At 44.0% G+C, this 16,779-nt stretch overlaps 1 protein-coding gene across 2 annotated transcripts; it reads left to right on the top strand.

Moving 5' to 3' along the window:
* The first annotated feature begins 4,477 nt into the window (after positions 1-4,477).
* Positions 4,478-16,706, top strand: ltb4r2b (leukotriene B4 receptor 2b). 2 transcript variants are annotated; one of them, XM_060057997.1, is made up of 6 exons: positions 4,478-4,781; positions 6,543-6,698; positions 7,217-7,828; positions 14,930-15,130; positions 15,590-15,633; positions 16,030-16,706. In XM_060057997.1, exons 3-6 carry the CDS (start codon positions 7,250-7,252, stop codon positions 16,238-16,240), a joined length of 1,035 nt encoding a protein of 344 aa, XP_059913980.1. In that variant the 5' UTR covers positions 4,478-4,781; positions 6,543-6,698; positions 7,217-7,249; the 3' UTR covers positions 16,241-16,706. The 2 variants fall into 2 exon arrangements, with proteins under 2 accessions (XP_059913980.1, XP_059913979.1); XM_060057996.1 differs by lacking the exon at positions 6,543-6,698 and having other exon boundaries at positions 4,483-4,781.
* Positions 16,707-16,779: the final 73 nt, after the last annotated feature.

Below are 16,779 nucleotides of genomic sequence, written 5' to 3'. Positions count from 1 at the left end.
ATAACTTTGCTCTCCCCTGCCTCTGTGGGCCGCACCCAAAAATTGCCACCGCTCATGTACACTTTGACCAATCAGAGCGAGGCTCCGATTCTCCGTTCTTATTGGCTGTGGGACTGTCCGGTCACCTTGGCAACGACGTTGGTGCGTCCCTGCGTGAGCGTTCACGAGCCTAGCGGTCTGACAGTTTTGTACTACTACGGCGGACAACAAATGAATAGCCGTGTCTTCATCAACGGCCCATAAATTTCCCATTCCCCGGATACCATCAACTAACACCACTAAGACAGAGAAAAAAAGAGGAAAGACACTTGTTGAAAGGACAGCTACTAAAAGGGAGGCGGAGAGAGCTCGAAATAAAACCAGAGTAAACATCGGCGTGGCTTATGAGCGATGGAGAGAGTTACGTGACCGGAGAAACTTAAAATCGGACGCTGAGATGGCTATATTTCTTATAGACAGGTAAGGAATTGTGCTATCCCTCCATGGTATATTGCGATGAATATGTAAAGTGTCGGCTGGTATGTTTTTTTACTAAGCAAAGCCACGATAACCGTTACATTACGGTTCTGTAATGTAACCATTTCAATACGGTTCTGTAGGATGTCTTGCATCAGCCGATGGTTCTTTTCCCGGTCCGTTTTATAGGTTAGTTATGGTCACACCAACCCTGGCTGTCGGAATAACACAGAGATTGTGCTAACACGTGTCCTAGGCTTCAACTCAACTGTGGATAATGTCCGAGTCACGTTTGTATAAAAGCAACGTTGACACAACTGCCAAGATAAGCACTGCGAGGGAAGTCTAGCATATGATATTCCATGTATTGTTATAACGTTGTTGCAAGCTAGCAGCAGCCTAGCTCAGTTTCGCGATCGCTTTGAAGTGACGGTTTCCTTGTGTGTAATCTGGCTTTCTGTGTTATTTTATCAAATATATATATTTTTTCAGCACAGTACTGTACATACACAATGATGGACAACGACAGTAAAGAGATCATATCGATTGTCAATATTGATAAGAGGGAGACCTAGAAGAATTCTGTTATCATGGAGAAGGAGTTTTTTTTTTTTTTTTTGCTTTTGTTCTTATGCTAACGAACTACAGTTGCAATTAGTTTGCTATCTTGCTTGGCTGATACAGCTACCTTTCTTAGGCCTACCAGCGCAATGGCAATGATTTTAAGATAACATACATGGTATGTCTGTGAGTAAGATGTTGATGCTATATATGTACTTATGTAGCAATCAGCACTAATGTTTAATTACCTCGGAATCGGACATGGTGTTTCGTCTTCCTATCAATGTAACTGAATTCACATGAACGCGCATAACTGACGTTCGGTGGGAGGACCTACAGCAGGTAGCGTGGCAGGGACGGGCCAGAGAGCACGCGACGGAATCTCAACGGCTGTTTTCTCCAAAATCGCCCACCCTAGCTTTAACTACACTCTAAAATTAAGGTATACATGCATACCTTATAAGGTATGCATGCATACATTATTTATAGGGTTGGGTGAAGCCTAAACCACCAAACCCAACCCCTATACTAATATATTATAATGCTTATTTCTGTATTGACTAATGTTAGTAAATGAATTTACACTTATTGTAAATAAACCTTTTAAATTGCTGTATTGTATCCCATGAGGTGAAACCATTATATTGTCCTCGTCTGCTCATAATCCATGCCGTGTTTCTTTGGGATGAGGCTCTTTGTGCGTTACAACTTGAGAGGCTGTCTTCAAGATTTAACACTCAATCCATGTTTCAACATGTTGAAATTGTCAGCCTCACTTATAATCATAAATCGCTTAAGACAAAAGCGTCTTCTAAATAACTGTAGGCCTACTGTAAGGTAATGCAAGAACACATGGATTTGTGTAGGCCTACCGTTTAAAGCCACACAGACAATACAATTACACACACCCGCCAACAACCACACACAAACAGACGGAACCCAAAACAAATGTTTACACGATTAAAAGGATATTATCCGGTAAAGTATGTCTGTGCTGCTAATCACAAGGCTGTTGGCCGCAGAGAAAGTAACATGGCTCCGGCAAGAGGTCTATCGTAAAGAAGGACGGGTTTCTGTTTCTACACTTGCCGGTTCCCGTCTGTGTCTCGGCGTGTTCCCCGAGTCAAGACAACGGATGCAAAGGCACGAAGACATCGAAAGATGGATCGCAAATGGATTATACTTGGAACTCTTTCGCTGCCAGGAGGTCAATGAACTAGTGAAAGCTTGTGGCTGAGTGTGTGTGTGTGTGTGTGTGTGTGTGTGTGTGTGTGTGTGTGTGTGTGTGTGTGTGTGTGCGCGTGTGTGTGCGTGTGTATGAGCCCCCACACACAACTGTGTATTTGCGTGTGTTGTGTGTGTGTGTGTGTGTGTGTGTGTGTGTGTGTGTGTGCGTGTGTGTTTATATTTCCACACTGTAATTCACATGTGTCAATTCCAACTTGAGGTTTGAGGTATAGCAATGTGTGTCTGTTTGGATTAAAGTTTGGATTAAATGGCCTGCACGCCAAATTAATACATTTGTTCAAATTCAGTTGAAAGTATCCAAGTCCACTTTATAATTTACACTTTAGACTTTATAATTGATAATTTATGTTGTTTAGACCGTCGGCTTTGTTCGCCCGGTACCCTGCGCCTTCCACTGCCGCTGGGCCGAAGCAAAGAAGGAATTTCCCCTCAGGGGATTTACCGTAATAATGTTATCTTATCTTATCTTAACTCATCACAAAACACATAAGATGGGTGTGGCTCTGAATCACCTCGACTCATTAACATCCCCTGTTACGATACAAAAAGATGGAACCAACTAATTCCTGTCGCTGCCTTGGTGTGAAACCTGGGCAAGATGGGCTCCCGGCCTGCTGGTCTGCGGGGGGTTCATTCAATCAACTAAAAGTTGGGGGGGACAGGGCCATCAACTAATGTGGGGGGGGGGCTGTTGGTCTCTGGGAGATCTGCTGTGGGGCGGTGAGGCGAGTGAAGGGCCGGCGGTTGCTGATACCAACCTCTCGGTGGCTCTGTTGATCGATTGCTTTAAGAACAAAAGGGGGTTGGACTACGAGGCCGTCTGGCAGGGGGAGGATGAGGACAGGGTGAAGGGGAAACATATCTATCAACTAAAACTAGGGGCCAAAGGAAGGGAGGAGACAGGGAGGGGCGTGGGGGCGGGGAAGAGGTGTCTCCAACTTACAGTGAGGGTCAGAGAGACCGGGCTCCCGCAGGGTGGGGGGGAAACAGCGTTACGCGAAACCACCGTCTAACAAAAAGTGAATACAATACTCAACTTTAAGGAGACAGCTTTTGTCTTGAGCGTCTCACAATAAGTGCAGTCCTCAACGTGGACCAAACCTGCACAGTGCTAGAATCGTGCAAAAACATGAAATGCATCATTATGGAACGAGGCTCACTTTTAGAACGTAGCATACGACTGAACAGGTGAGTGTCCCGTCAGCGATAGGAGATGGGCGATATCAGCTGTCCTGGTGTCACAGCCTGTTCCAACATCGTGGAGCCAAGACTGCCAACAACTGAGATACTGGGAAGCCCCTGCTTTGGTAGCAGGTCGTTCCATGGTCTCATGGAGTGTGGTGATGGGACTGAGGTGCAGGGTTTGACCATGTCCTGGTTGTAGGGCGGGCTGGAGCCATTAGCTGTACGGCCGGCATTACCAGTGTCTTTAGTGGGATTGGAGAAGCCGCAGGTACCCAGTGAAGACCGTCATGGCATTTCTTTATGAGATATTGCGTCTAGGACAGATGAGACTTCTGAATGCAAAAAAGCTTTCGCTGTTGACAATAAACCTATTTTAATGTATGCATAGTGTCCTGTGAGCCCTGAATATAGTTTCACACAGCATTTCAATACAGTCTTACCCCCTTTGAAGATACATAATATGAGGGAAATGTGGACATGCTGCATGCAGTGTTTTTATCGTATAGATCCGTTAGTGGGCTTTGATACACATCAATTAAACACACACACATCAGTGTGTGTGTGTGTGTGTGTGTGTGTGTGTGTGTGTGTGTGTGTGTGTGTGTGTGTGTGTGTGTGTGTGTGTGTGTGTGTGTGTGTGTGTGAGTATTTGTTTGTGTGCCCTGCTTGTTTGTGTGTTCTTTATTCAGCATCCTGATAAGCATTTGTTTACGCAATACCAGCTTCATTATACATAATATGTGCCCTGGGGATACAAACTCAATCTTTTCCTTTTAGGGATGATGGAAAAGTTTATGTAGGAAATGCGCCTTTGTTTATAGATTTTCCACCACATTTTTATTCACAATAGATGACGTTAACGCAGTAGAGTAGTATTAGATCACCGCAGTTGAAGTTCTGCAAATCAGACTTCTGCATAATAGAATAGCGTGTGTGAGAAAGAGAGAGAGCGAGAGAGAGAGAGAGAGAGAGGGGGGGGGGGGGGGGGGGATTCATAATATTAGGGAAATTAGGTTAGGAACCGGCCAATAAAAAGACAGTGGGAAAAGAAGGGAAAGATGCCGTTTTTTTCTGTGAAAAAAGTGAGTTAGAGAAAGAGAGAGAGAAGAAAAAGAGAGGAGAGAGAGTCATCTCCAGAGCAAGGCAGGCGCACCTCTCAATTCTCTCAACAAGATAGATCTTGTTGGGGCGGACATGAATCACAATTTGACTGAGCTTACTGAGGGGGTGTTGTGAAACGACAGAGAACAGCTTCCTCCCACATCTGGATAAAACACCTTCCGAGATACGAAACAAGGAAAGTTTGGAGTCCTCAGCCAACCGTCACCAAGGTAGGCTATACATTACATTCTTTCTATTATTTTAACCAGTTTGCTTGCTTCGAAATCTCGGCTACAATCCTTACTTGTGTTGTAGGCTACATGGATTGGGTTTGCCTAAACGCAAAAGCACTTAACAGCGCTAATGATGTCATGTGTTTGGGGACTTTCAATGCGTCGACCACCGATCAATTTATATGTACCGTGGCAACATAGTTATGATAAGAAGCATTGTAGTGGCACGTCTTGTCGTGTGTTCTTGGCAATGTTTGCCCGTGCACCCAGCACCTGTTGCATACTGCAGTAGGTAGCCTACTAAGCAGAGTCTTTTTGTGTGTTTCTCCTTAAATCTATATGCTTTTGGGACATTAAAAATTAATTTGAACTGTTAGACTTTGGGCTTGAATAGTTAGCAATCTTCAAATTTAAAAAGTATTAATGGGAAATATTCATTTAAAAATAATTGGTATCTTTATGAACGATGAATTATTTCATGAATTAAACAACTAGATGAGAGATAGGCTAGATAACAAGACTTGCCTTGCCTCTGTATTAAACTGTTTAGCTAATATTTTGACTATTTTCGTGCATTCTGACGATTGTGAAACACGCATCAAGTAAACCTTTAATCCTAATTGATGCATTGGAATTGCGTACATATTTTGTCATCTCAAGAGGTTAGGCTAAATGTATTTGAATGGAAATAAATCGAATCTAGGTTGAGGGTGTAATACCTGGGTAAGATCGGCACAGTCCTGTTGGACTGTAAGACAGATGAAGGGCCATTTGGTGCTCATACCATCCACTGCGTAGTTCCATTGATCAATTAGTTTATGCAAGAAGGATGAGAACATGGATGAAGGTGACTCCACGTACATCGTTTGATCAACTCCTCTTGAGCAATAGAGACGGATGAGACCATAACTGTTGACAGATTAATACATTCCTCAACACTCGTCAAGCAGTGGGCTTTAAGTGTGAATCTCAATGTTGACTCAATGTTGATACTCTGATATGTGGATGTCATGGAGAATAAACCAAGGGTGCTAAAGTGATGACGTCTGAACCACAGCCTACTGTGCGTAATCAGACCGACACCAGACACAGATGAATTAGCTGCAACTCGACATCAAATCAATCTGCTTACATTCATACATTGACCTTATTATATTTTTAGCGTTTTTTGGCAGTAGGAATGCGCAACCTCACCTGTGAAAGTTACTGCAGTACCATTTACACTGTTGCCCACCAGGGGAAAGTGGGAGAAGTCTCTGGGGCAACACCTTGTAGAGTTGTAACTTAACATAAGAGTGTCGATTCTTTGCTTTTTATCGGCGAACAAGCTGCTTGTGGCATGTTTAATCATGCTTTCTTAATAGGTGTGTGTCACATCAGTCAGTTTGCTATTGGCAGACTCGCAGGGAATTCTTTGTGGGCTGCGTCAGGGCAAGAAGCCCAATGGCACTGTCTGGAAACAACAGGTCTAACTTCGAATCTTTTAGGCAGCCTGACTAGTGTGTGTGTGTGTGTGTGTGTGTGTGTGTGTGTGTGTGTGTGTGTGTGTGTGTGTGTGTGTGTGTGTGTGTGTGTGTGTGTGTGTGTGTGTGTGTGTGTGTGTGTGTGTGTGTGTGTGTGTGGACATGCATGCATGTATCCATGTATGCATGTATGTATGTATGTGATTGTGCCCCTTTGCATCGGTGCACCATTGTGTCTGTGTGCGTGCACGTGCGGGCGTGCTCACTTGTGTGCGTGTGCGTGTGTCTGGGACAGACCTATCAGCTGCTTCCAGGTAGCAGCCTTGTTGCCCTGCTGGCTGAGCAGCCTTTCCCAGGTCACCGGCTGCTCCAGCTTCATGCGCAGTCCGGCCTTCTTCCTGTCCCACTCCCCCTTCAGCCCGCTGTGGATGAACTGCTTCGCACTCGCAGGGTATCTCTAAGGGGCACCGCAGGGACACACACACACACACACACACACACGAACACACACACACACACACACACACACACACACACACACACACACACACACACACACACACACACACACACACACACACACACACACACACACACACACACACACACACTTCCCCTGAAGTCCTCAGTAAATGGTTGTGGATTAAACCATGTTTTATGGCTTCAGAAGCTGATCCTCAATCAACTGAGCTACAGACATCTGGATGAGGTTCTCATGCAGGCCCAAGTGCCCCGCATGGCAAAAGATCAGTGAGTGAGTGAGTGAGTGAGTGAGTGAGTGAGTGAGTGACTGAGTGAGTGAGTGAGTGAGTGAGTGAGTGACTGAGTGACTGAGTGACTGAGTGACTGAGTGAGTGACTGAGTGAGTGGGAGAAAGTGAGAGAGGGAGTATCAACATCCAACACCTCTTAGAACCGATAGTGGATTTCCCAATATGGTGTTTGACCTTAATCTGTCCCTCACCCTCAGGAGGACGAAAGCACAAGAGAGCTGAGAGAGAGCATGGCTTCCTTGTCATCAAACCACAGTCTTCCCTCATCCCACAACAACACGATGGCGGAGCTGAGCCCGGTGAGCAACGACATCTCGACGGCCGTGGGCGCTCTGATCCTGGGCATCGTTTTCCTGCTCGGCGTTCCCGGGAACCTCTTTGTGGCCTGGAGCATCATGGCGCGCACCCGCCATCGCTCCGTCACCACCCTGCTCATCTTCAACCTGGCGTGCGCCGACGGCTTCCTCATGGCGCTCACCGTCTTCTTCGTCATCTACCTGGCCACGCAGACGTGGGTCTTCGGCCGGGTCATGTGCAAGATACTCTTCTACCTGTGCAACGTCAACATGTACGCCTCCATCTTCCTCATCACCCTGATGAGCCTGCACAGGCTGGTCGCGGTGGTCTGGCCGCTCAAGTTGTCGTCGGTGGCCTGCAGGAAGATCGTGACCAGGATGATCGCGGGCATGTGGGCGTCGGTGACACTGATCGCCCTCCCTTCCCTGATTTTCCGCGAAGTGATAAAGAAGCACGACGACGAACGGGACACCATTCTGGTGTGCACGCCGAAACACGACCTGCCGCGAGAAGTGAGTAGTAGTGAGTGGTTGGAAATAGTACCGATTTTGTTTTTCCAGGTTCAGATTCTTAGCGGATACACGGGTTCCGGTTTAAAGCCTCTTTAGGTACAATTGGAAAGAGAGAGAGAGAGAGAGAGAGAGAGAGAGAGAGAGAGAGAGAGAGAGAGAGAGAGAGAGAGAGAGAGAGACCGGCACAGAGAGACGGACGGACGGACAGACAGACAGACAGAGAGCAGAAAACTGCTGAAGAGAGTATGATTTTGAAATTAAACAATCAAAAATAGATACACTCATATACTCAATCTCTGCTCCCTCCCTCCATTTCTCCACCATTTCAGTAATGTTCTAATTCATCACTTGTGAAGCGAAAAGGGAAGTAGCCCCAATTTGTCAGAAATTAGCCGGGGGCCCATTTCCCTGTAGGAAAAGCACTTCATCAGTATAGAGGCAAATGAACAATGACCATGCTGGTGCTAAGACAGACATAAATAAACAGACCGTATGTTAAAATAAAAGGAACAGGAAGTTAATTTACCGTAGTATTGAGGACCTTTGAAAAGGGCCCATGTTTATGCCATGCACAGATCAAATGACAAATGACACTCAAATGATAGCTTTTAAATCGAACAAACATCCCCTTCAAAGTACTCTGACTGCGACTTTGTTTACTTGGGGGGGGGGACACTTTGCCAGTTAGAGTGGTTGGGTTCAGAAGCCCAGTGCTACCAAGAATTTCTACCACTGTGCATCACATCCCAGAATTGATTTGGTCTTCAAATAGAAACCAGGAGATGCTATCAACAGTTCCGATAACATTAGAAGTTAGCGGAAGCGTGGATGATATCACAAAATATGAAAGAAAGAGTGAAGAGCGAGTGAAGTCAACTTACCATTTACTTAGTTGTCTCATCAAATAGATCGATCGTCATAGAGAGACAATAACCTTCTTCTCGTTGGTTGGCCTTAATGACCAAAGTACGGTACTAGAATGACAATATAGGGTAATATAGATGAGGCCTTTTGGTCTACACTAGGTAAGGCCTTTTGGTTTACACTAGGTAAGGCCTTTTGGTCTACACTAGGTAAGGCCTTTTGGTCTACGCTAGGTAAGGCCTTTTGGTCTACACTAGGTAAGGCCTTTTGGTCTACACTAGGTAAGGCCTTTTGGTCTACACTAGGTAAGGCCTTTTGGTCTACACTAGGTAAGGCCTTTTGGTCTACACTAGGTAAGGCCTTTTGGTCTACACTAGGTAAGGCCTTTTGGTCTACAACAGGGATGGACTGGGACAAAAGTTCAGCCCTGGCATTTTCTGTCCAGACCAGCCCACTACATTATCAGCACTAGGGGTGGGACGAGACGAACGGGAAGAACCCTCTATAATAATATAATAATAATACATTTAATTTAAAGGGCGGCTTACAGACAAGACTCAAGACACCCAAGGTCACCTTACAGAGCATAAAGTTATCATAAATCGTTTAAAAACAAGACATTGTGGACTTGATGTACTTGATTAAAACAATTTAATCAAGTACATACATCCGAATAATAGTACAGCACTGTAAATAGCAGTTGTTGCTGTTGCTGACAAGAAAGGTGTAAAACCCGAACAGGAAGTAAACAGACCTCTTGTGGTCGCTGCATCTCCACCCCCCATATCTAAATATCTACAGAACCCTTGATCGATATCACACTTGATCCAACGCTAAATCCTCTCTTGCAGTTTTTAGTCTGTGACTGTGAAAATCTTTTGGTGTAAGCCCAGCATTAGTTAAAACCAGACTCGGACAATAATAACAAAATATCCCGACAAATAATCTAAATAGAAACATATTACAGACAGTAACAGCATTAGAGCTGAAATTAATTTGTTTTAACGGTGACTCAGTCATTATGAAAACATAAATAGAGAATTTAATAATTTTTTCTCATATACGTGTCATATTCTCACATACGTGTATGTGCACAAACACATGCATGTATTCATGTGCACAATACATACACGTATATGAGAATGCACATCTATTCAGACCTGTAATTCATGTCTTACGCCTCGTTTCCACATACGTATGTTTTTCGTATCCGTGCTTCCGTAAATTTACGGAAGGAGTCGCTAGTGTTTTACGTATGGACATGAATTTATTTACGGACAAAAGATGGGGGAGCGTATGATAATGGCCGTTTTTAGGAGAGCGGTACTTTGGAACATGAGGATCGACGTATACAGAGATAAAAACAAAACCAACCAGGCTTGGAAAGAGATCGGCGAGGAGTTTGGCCTCCCAGGTACTTACATGTTTTGTGAAAAACATAAAAACTTTCACACGGTATCTCAGTAAAACGACAGCGAAAGTTAAATTCTTTGAACGTATATTACGGACATACCGGACAGAAATTTTTACGGAGGGGAGGAGTCTCGGAGGAAAAACGGACATTACGGAGAATCACATAGGAATGAATGGACTTTCGGTCGGAGACGGTTGGATCGCATACGAGAATGTACGTATGTGGGAACGAGGCGTTAGACTATTTCACACGCTATAGATACAATTCTCTATTTATGGTTATATTTAGGGCAATATATATATTGCCCCACTTCCTCTTCCACAGCTAGCCAGCTACACTCCTCACCAAATTCATAACCTCCAAGATACAGCAAACAGAACTTGTACTCAGTATCTGTGTACTGACAAGTATATGTAGCCATGTAGCCTTTTTGTGATGTAGTGACACTTAGTGAACAACTTTATCTGTCATGAAGGATGACTTAAGTCTCAAAAGAGCCCTAAGGCCTACCTGCATAACTGTTGATGATGAACATAATTGAACTTAAAGATTATAAAATCATCAATATGAAAATCTTCAACCAGGAAATAATCATAATCAAACCTTTTGTTTCAATCTGAGACAAAACAAGTTGCATAATAAACTCACAAAGTCAAGAGAATCTCTCTCTCTCTCTCTCTCTCTCTCTCTCTCTCTCTCTCTCTCTCTCTCTCTCTCTCTCTCTCTCTCTCTCTCTCTCTCTCTCTCTCTCTCTCTCTCTCTCTCTCTCTCTCTCTCTCTCTCTCTCTCTCTCTCTCTCTCTCTCTCTCTCTCTCTCTCGCATTATAGAAGAACTTCTAGCAGGTCAGGAAAACCAGTTTGACAGGAGATGATGGTAGCAGAGAATATAAAGAGACATTTATGAATTACCAATTGTCATTTTATCACACATATAGGCCTAGTATGTTTCTTCACTTAAACCTTTAAACATACACATATTGCATTCCTCTCACCACATGAAATAGTCATCACCTCAGTAAACAATACATTAATTGAAAGATTACAATAAATTCAATGGCAAATATTGCAAATTAAACTGATTAATTCCTATAGCTTTACTTGTATTTTGTGCTAAAATTCAAAGTGTCTCATCTGTATTTACAATACAGCTTGATTCTGCATCTCTATTTACAGCTCATTAGTCCATGTCAATGTTTACTGTTGCTATGGCAACAAGACACTGCTGACGTTAGCAGCTGTTAGCTAGCTTAGCCAAATCATCTGAACAATAATAACCCATAGTATCACAATTCGGCATATTTAAACAAAGTATGCCGTTAATTAGGTCACATCACATTCAATGTAAAAACGTTTTCTACTTTGTTTTGGACATGTCTCAAAATGTAGCCTAGCTAGCCCCAGGCTAACGTTACTTAGCATATATGCCTCTGTCACGTTAAAATTGTACCGGGGGCGAAAATTGTACCGGCCTACGTCATCTGTTGTTTACATCTTGACAACCTGCCTGGTAACAGACGACGCGATCGTCTGTTGCCGGGCAGGTTGCAAAAAACATTCGGCTCATGTTTCCAAAAGACGAAATAACATAATACAGATAACGGATCGCTAGATAACACTTGTTTTTACTTTATATTTGTATTGTATTTAATTGTTTAATCGAATAGCAACAGACGACGCGATCGTCTGTTGCTGGGAAACGGGCGATCGCGTCAAATGACGTAGGAAGGTTCTTGAACATTCGCGAACTTTCATAATAATAATAATAATTAAATTTATATAGCGCCTTTCAAGGTACCCAAGGTCGCTTTACAAGAGGTGTACACAGGGGGGGGGGGGGGGGGCAGGTTAAAGGCCATAGGCCTCTAAGAAGAGGTGTGCCTTCAGGAGCTTCTTGAAGGACTCCACTGAGGTGGCACAGCGGATATGGAGGGGGAGCAGATTCCACAGAGTGGGGGCAGAGGCGCAGAAGGCCCTGTCCCCAAAGGTCTTCATGCTCGTTCATTGCACTCCTTCATTGAGCGTGACAAGACAGAACACTTATTTTACCATTAACATTTATTGGCGTTGCTAACTTTATATTTGTATTGTATTTAATTGTTTAATCGCATTTATGAATGTTCAAGAACCTTCCTACGTCATTTGACGCGATCGCCCGTTTCCCGGCAACAGACGATCGCGTCGTCTGTTGCTATTCGATTAAACAATTAAATAAAATACAAATATAAAGTAAATACAAGTGTTATCTAGCGATCCGTTATCTGTATTATGTTATTTCGTCTTTTGGAAACATGAGCCGAATGATTTTTGCAACCTGCCCGGCAACAGACGATCGCGTCGTCTGTTACCAGGCAGGTTGTCAAGATGTAAACAACAGATGACGTCGGCCGGTACAATTTTCGCCCCCAGTACAATTTTAACGTGACACCTCCACTCGCTCGTCTCTCGGCGCAGCAGCACCTGCTGGGGTGTTGACCCCGGCACCAAATAGGTCTGTCGATTTTGAACATTTAGCAGCTTCCACCTCCAGAGACTTTTTCAGCACCACCCTGGCGTTTAGGTGCTGGCAACTCGCCGCCTCCGTTCATTTCAATGAGGGAAGGGCGCTGTCATGCCAAATTTGTACCGGCTGCCAAATTTGTACCGGGCGCGTCATCCATACGTAATCCATTCCAAACCTGCCTGGCAACAGATGATCGCGTTGTCCGTTGCCTGGCAACGGACGATCGCGTCGAATGACGTGAAAGGTTCCCGAACATTCGCGAACCTTCAAGCTCGTTCATTCGCACTAGTCCGTTATCTGTATTGTGCTATTTCGTCCTTGACCTGCTTTAAACACTCAGTTTACTTGCTAAATTTGATTAAACAATTAAATACAATACAAATATAAAGTAAAAACAAGTGTTATCTAGCGATCCGTTTTCTGTATTATGTTATTTCGTCTTTGGCAACATGAGCGCGAATGTTTTTTGAAACCAGCTTTAAACACTCAGTTTACTAGCTAAATTTGATTAAACAATTCAATACAATACAAATATAAAGTAAAAACAAGTGTTATCTAGCCATCCGTTATCTGTATTATGTTATTTCGTCTTTGGCAACATGAGCGCGAATGTTTTTTTGAAACCTGCCCGGCAACGGACAACCCTTACGTAATCAGTTGTCCGTTGCCTGGCAACGGAAAACTGTTGACGTGCCCGGTACAAATTTGGCAGCCGGTACAAATTTGGCATGACAGCGGCAGAGGGGAGGTGGTTACAAAAGCGGCTGAAAAACAGGAAGCAGTTGCCGCCCACGTGAACGCGCACAGATTATGCCCTACCGCTCAGCTTTCCTTGTGTTGAAACTTTCGGCGGCAGCAGCGGCCGCTTTTGACAGCGCCTGGCCCTCATCACCGCCTCGCTGCCGGAGGGTTCAGCGCGGCGGTGTGAAGGGCCAGGCGTTTTCAAAAGCGGCTGCTGCTGTTTCTGCCGCTGCTGCCGCCGAAAGTTTCAACACGGGAAAGCTGAGTGGTAGGGCAAACCGCTTCCTGGTTTTCAGCCTCTTTTGTAACCGCTTCCCCTCTGCCGCCCTTCCCTCATTGAAATGAACGGAGGCGGCGAGTTGCCGCGCGGCCATTTTCAGCTCCGTCCTGACTCCCGCGACTCCGGCCCATGCCATGAGGTCCCGCCCACCCTGGTTTGTGTTGTGATTGACAGCACTGTCAGGGCTCTCTGAGCCAGCCAGCCCATGATTGATTGACAATGACAAACATAGAACAATAATACGTGTCGATGCTGGCAACACACTGCTAGCCCTCTGTAGCCCATTGGCCGGCCCAATTGGAGGGAATTTATAGAGAGAGAAAAAAGAAAACAGCGGACCGGACTGGCCCACAGGTGCCATGCCGTAATTTCCGACGCCTCATTGTTCCGACGTCTCAATGGTCCAAAATATTTCCCATTAGATCGACATGCCACTATGCCGACGGTTCAATGTTACGAAAACTGAACCCATTGGTCCGAAGGGCCGTTTGTCTGACTTTTAAAAAAGGAGGCGCATTAGGCCGACGGTTCAATATGCCTACATAGGCCTATAAAGAGTTTTATACCTCTCTCTCGCTCTCTCTCTCTCTACTAGGCCTACATAACACGTTCACGTTGAATATTGGAGAGCAAAGTGACAAACGACTCCTCGTGGCAAACTGAATCACGCGAACTGGGTCACGGAAACGAATCATTGAATCCACCGCTACCTAGTGTTCTATTCCATCCTAGAATGCACTGTAAAATGCACTGCTCAACTTTGTAAATGTTTTCACCAGCTGCTGTGTTTTAAATTCTCCCTTGCGAGTATAATATACTTAACCATTGTGTTGATATATTTACAATACCAGCATCCTATAGTTAAAGACGATCTATATCCTAGCGGTAGGATAGTGTGTGTAGTGTGTGCAGAAGTACTTCTTCCATTGTGGTTAGGACCCTATAAGGACACACAATGCTATGATCTGCACCCCACTTCCCTTTTCTTTGTTTGTATAACAGGTATATCTACTTTATATTTATGACTTGCATCTCGTAACTCTTTCCGTAGGTATGCTTGGTTAAACATCTACTCAATGATAGGGGCTTGCTTGTATGCATGTACATATCAGTGAGGACAGCTTTACCTGTGCAGAACCTTGTACGGCGCACTTGAAAAACGATCAGATTGGAGATTCACTTGAATGACTAGCCAATGACTTGCTTTAAACCTGGTTGAAACCAAATAATCAGATCTGTGTCAAAGAACGTCGTAGTTGAACAATGTCTCCAGCCCTGACTCGACCCTTTTCCTGTGTCCAGGTGATGTTCCAGTATTCCTTTGAGACAGTGGTCGGTTTCATAATTCCTTATGCCGTCATTATGACCAGCTACATAAAGATTGTGAGACGCCTGAAGCAGACCAAGTTTCGTCGCACGGTGCGCAGTGAGAAGCTGATCATGGGGATTGTGGTGACCTTCGGCTTGTTGTGGCTGCCCTATCATGTCATCAACATGGTACAGGTAAGGAGATTCCCCCTGGCTAACCTTGTCCGTGACGTATGTTGTTACCTACTGTATCCAGTTTTGAATGAAAACACCAGATACAGTTAATAAGAATGCAGTGTAAATGCCCTTTAAGCAAAACTGTCATTTTTTGTGTCGTTTATTAAAATATGTTGAAACAAAGTTAAAGTAGGCCTTAAGTCTACATATAAATACATTCTTATCTTTTATGTTCACTTCTTCACGTGATATATATATATATATAAATATATAAATAAATGAACATTCATATTTTTATGTATAAATATATGTATAGCATATATATAGTGCGTCAAATCCCAAGTAAAGCCAACTAGGCAGAACGAGTATACATATAGTCAAGAGCATTGGACAGCATGAGCTGGCTTGTGTGCAGGAATAAGTAGGTTAAGGAGACAGAAAGGCTGATTAACATGAAGTTCCTCCTATCGCTCCCAGGTTTCAGCTGAGTGGTTTGATGAAAAGTCGAAGGTGCGAGCAAAGTGAGTATGAATCCCACGTCTCCACCGTTTCCTTTCGCCACAGACTCTCCTGTAATGGATATTCCAGGATAACCACTAAAACACACTCGCCCTGCTGATGTACACAGTCGGTGGAATTGGATTTCATGTACGGAAATATTAGAAGCACAGATTAGATTTGCAGGGAACACATTTCCTTAAGGGAACATTCATCAACTATGAATTTAACTTACTTGATGCAGTAATAAGTGTTATCCCTTTGCATTTGTATAGGGGTTCATGTTAGGTTAGGGGCTAGGATCAACCCTATTAATTATTTCGATTTGAACTACACTTAGTGGAGTACACAGTGCTGTGTAATCAACAGGTTGCGTGTTGGGGTTTTGTCCGGCTCCCTAAGCAGTTCATCTCTTACAGATTGCTCCTGATATCGAAGACGAGCCGTGCCGTGACCTCTGCCCTGGCCTTCATCAGTAGTTGTGCCAACCCAGTCCTTTACACGTTCGCTGGGAAGGCCTACATCAAGAAAAACGGTTTCTCCTTCATGGCTCGACTGTTTGAGGGCACATCGATGGATCAGACCGCGAACAAAATCGCTAGCAGCACGAACAAGTCAACTGAACTATAAATGACTGAAAGATATGGCTAGTATATGCCTGGTTTGATCTTGTATATAAAAATGTAAAACTGTAAATAAAAAAATTGTCAAGCTGTAAATATGTCAACGTAAGAGTAGACAAGTTTTACCAGAGGGCATTGTACATTTGTACTGTAAATATAGTTAAGGAAATACATATTAAAGTTATGGCTGGTGATATCCAGCGATTGAGTAAATAATGAGTAGCATTGAATGCCCCATCTAGAGAACTTCATTTCGTGCAGTTTGATTTTTTTTGGCCGGTTTCTTTTGGCATTGTCTCTACATGACATGTTATTCCAAGGGTCTGTAAAGGACCTCATAGGTAACCCAGCATTAAAGGTTATCGCAGCTCTACTTTGCAGGCTGAATTTCACAGTCCAAGGTCATCATTAACTGTATGATTTTAATCAAAACCCTTTCCAAAGTATGCCATTACACCTCTTGAAGCATTAAATTAGTCAAGTTACTGTGAAAGACGAGTGCGGACGTCTTTGATAACACGTTTCGATTAAAAGCCTTGAAAGCCA

Source organism: Gadus macrocephalus, chromosome 8 (assembly GCF_031168955.1).
Source record: "Gadus macrocephalus chromosome 8, ASM3116895v1".
Lineage (NCBI taxonomy): Eukaryota > Metazoa > Chordata > Actinopteri > Gadiformes > Gadidae > Gadus > Gadus macrocephalus.
The sequence above is the reverse complement of the archived record's forward strand: the minus strand, read 5'-3'. Positions and strand labels throughout refer to the sequence as shown.

Excerpts from the sequence above, each read along its gene's own strand:
- ltb4r2b (XM_060057997.1), top strand. The coding sequence starts at position 7,250 with ATGGCTTCCTTGTCATCAAACCACAGTCTTCCCTCATCCCACAACAAC. Across the intron at positions 7,829-14,929 it reads AACACGACCTGCCGCGAGAA|GTGATGTTCCAGTATTCCTT; the intron begins GTGAGTAGTAGT and ends TCCTGTGTCCAG. Across the intron at positions 15,634-16,029 it reads AAGTCGAAGGTGCGAGCAAA|ATTGCTCCTGATATCGAAGA; the intron begins GTGAGTATGAAT and ends CATCTCTTACAG.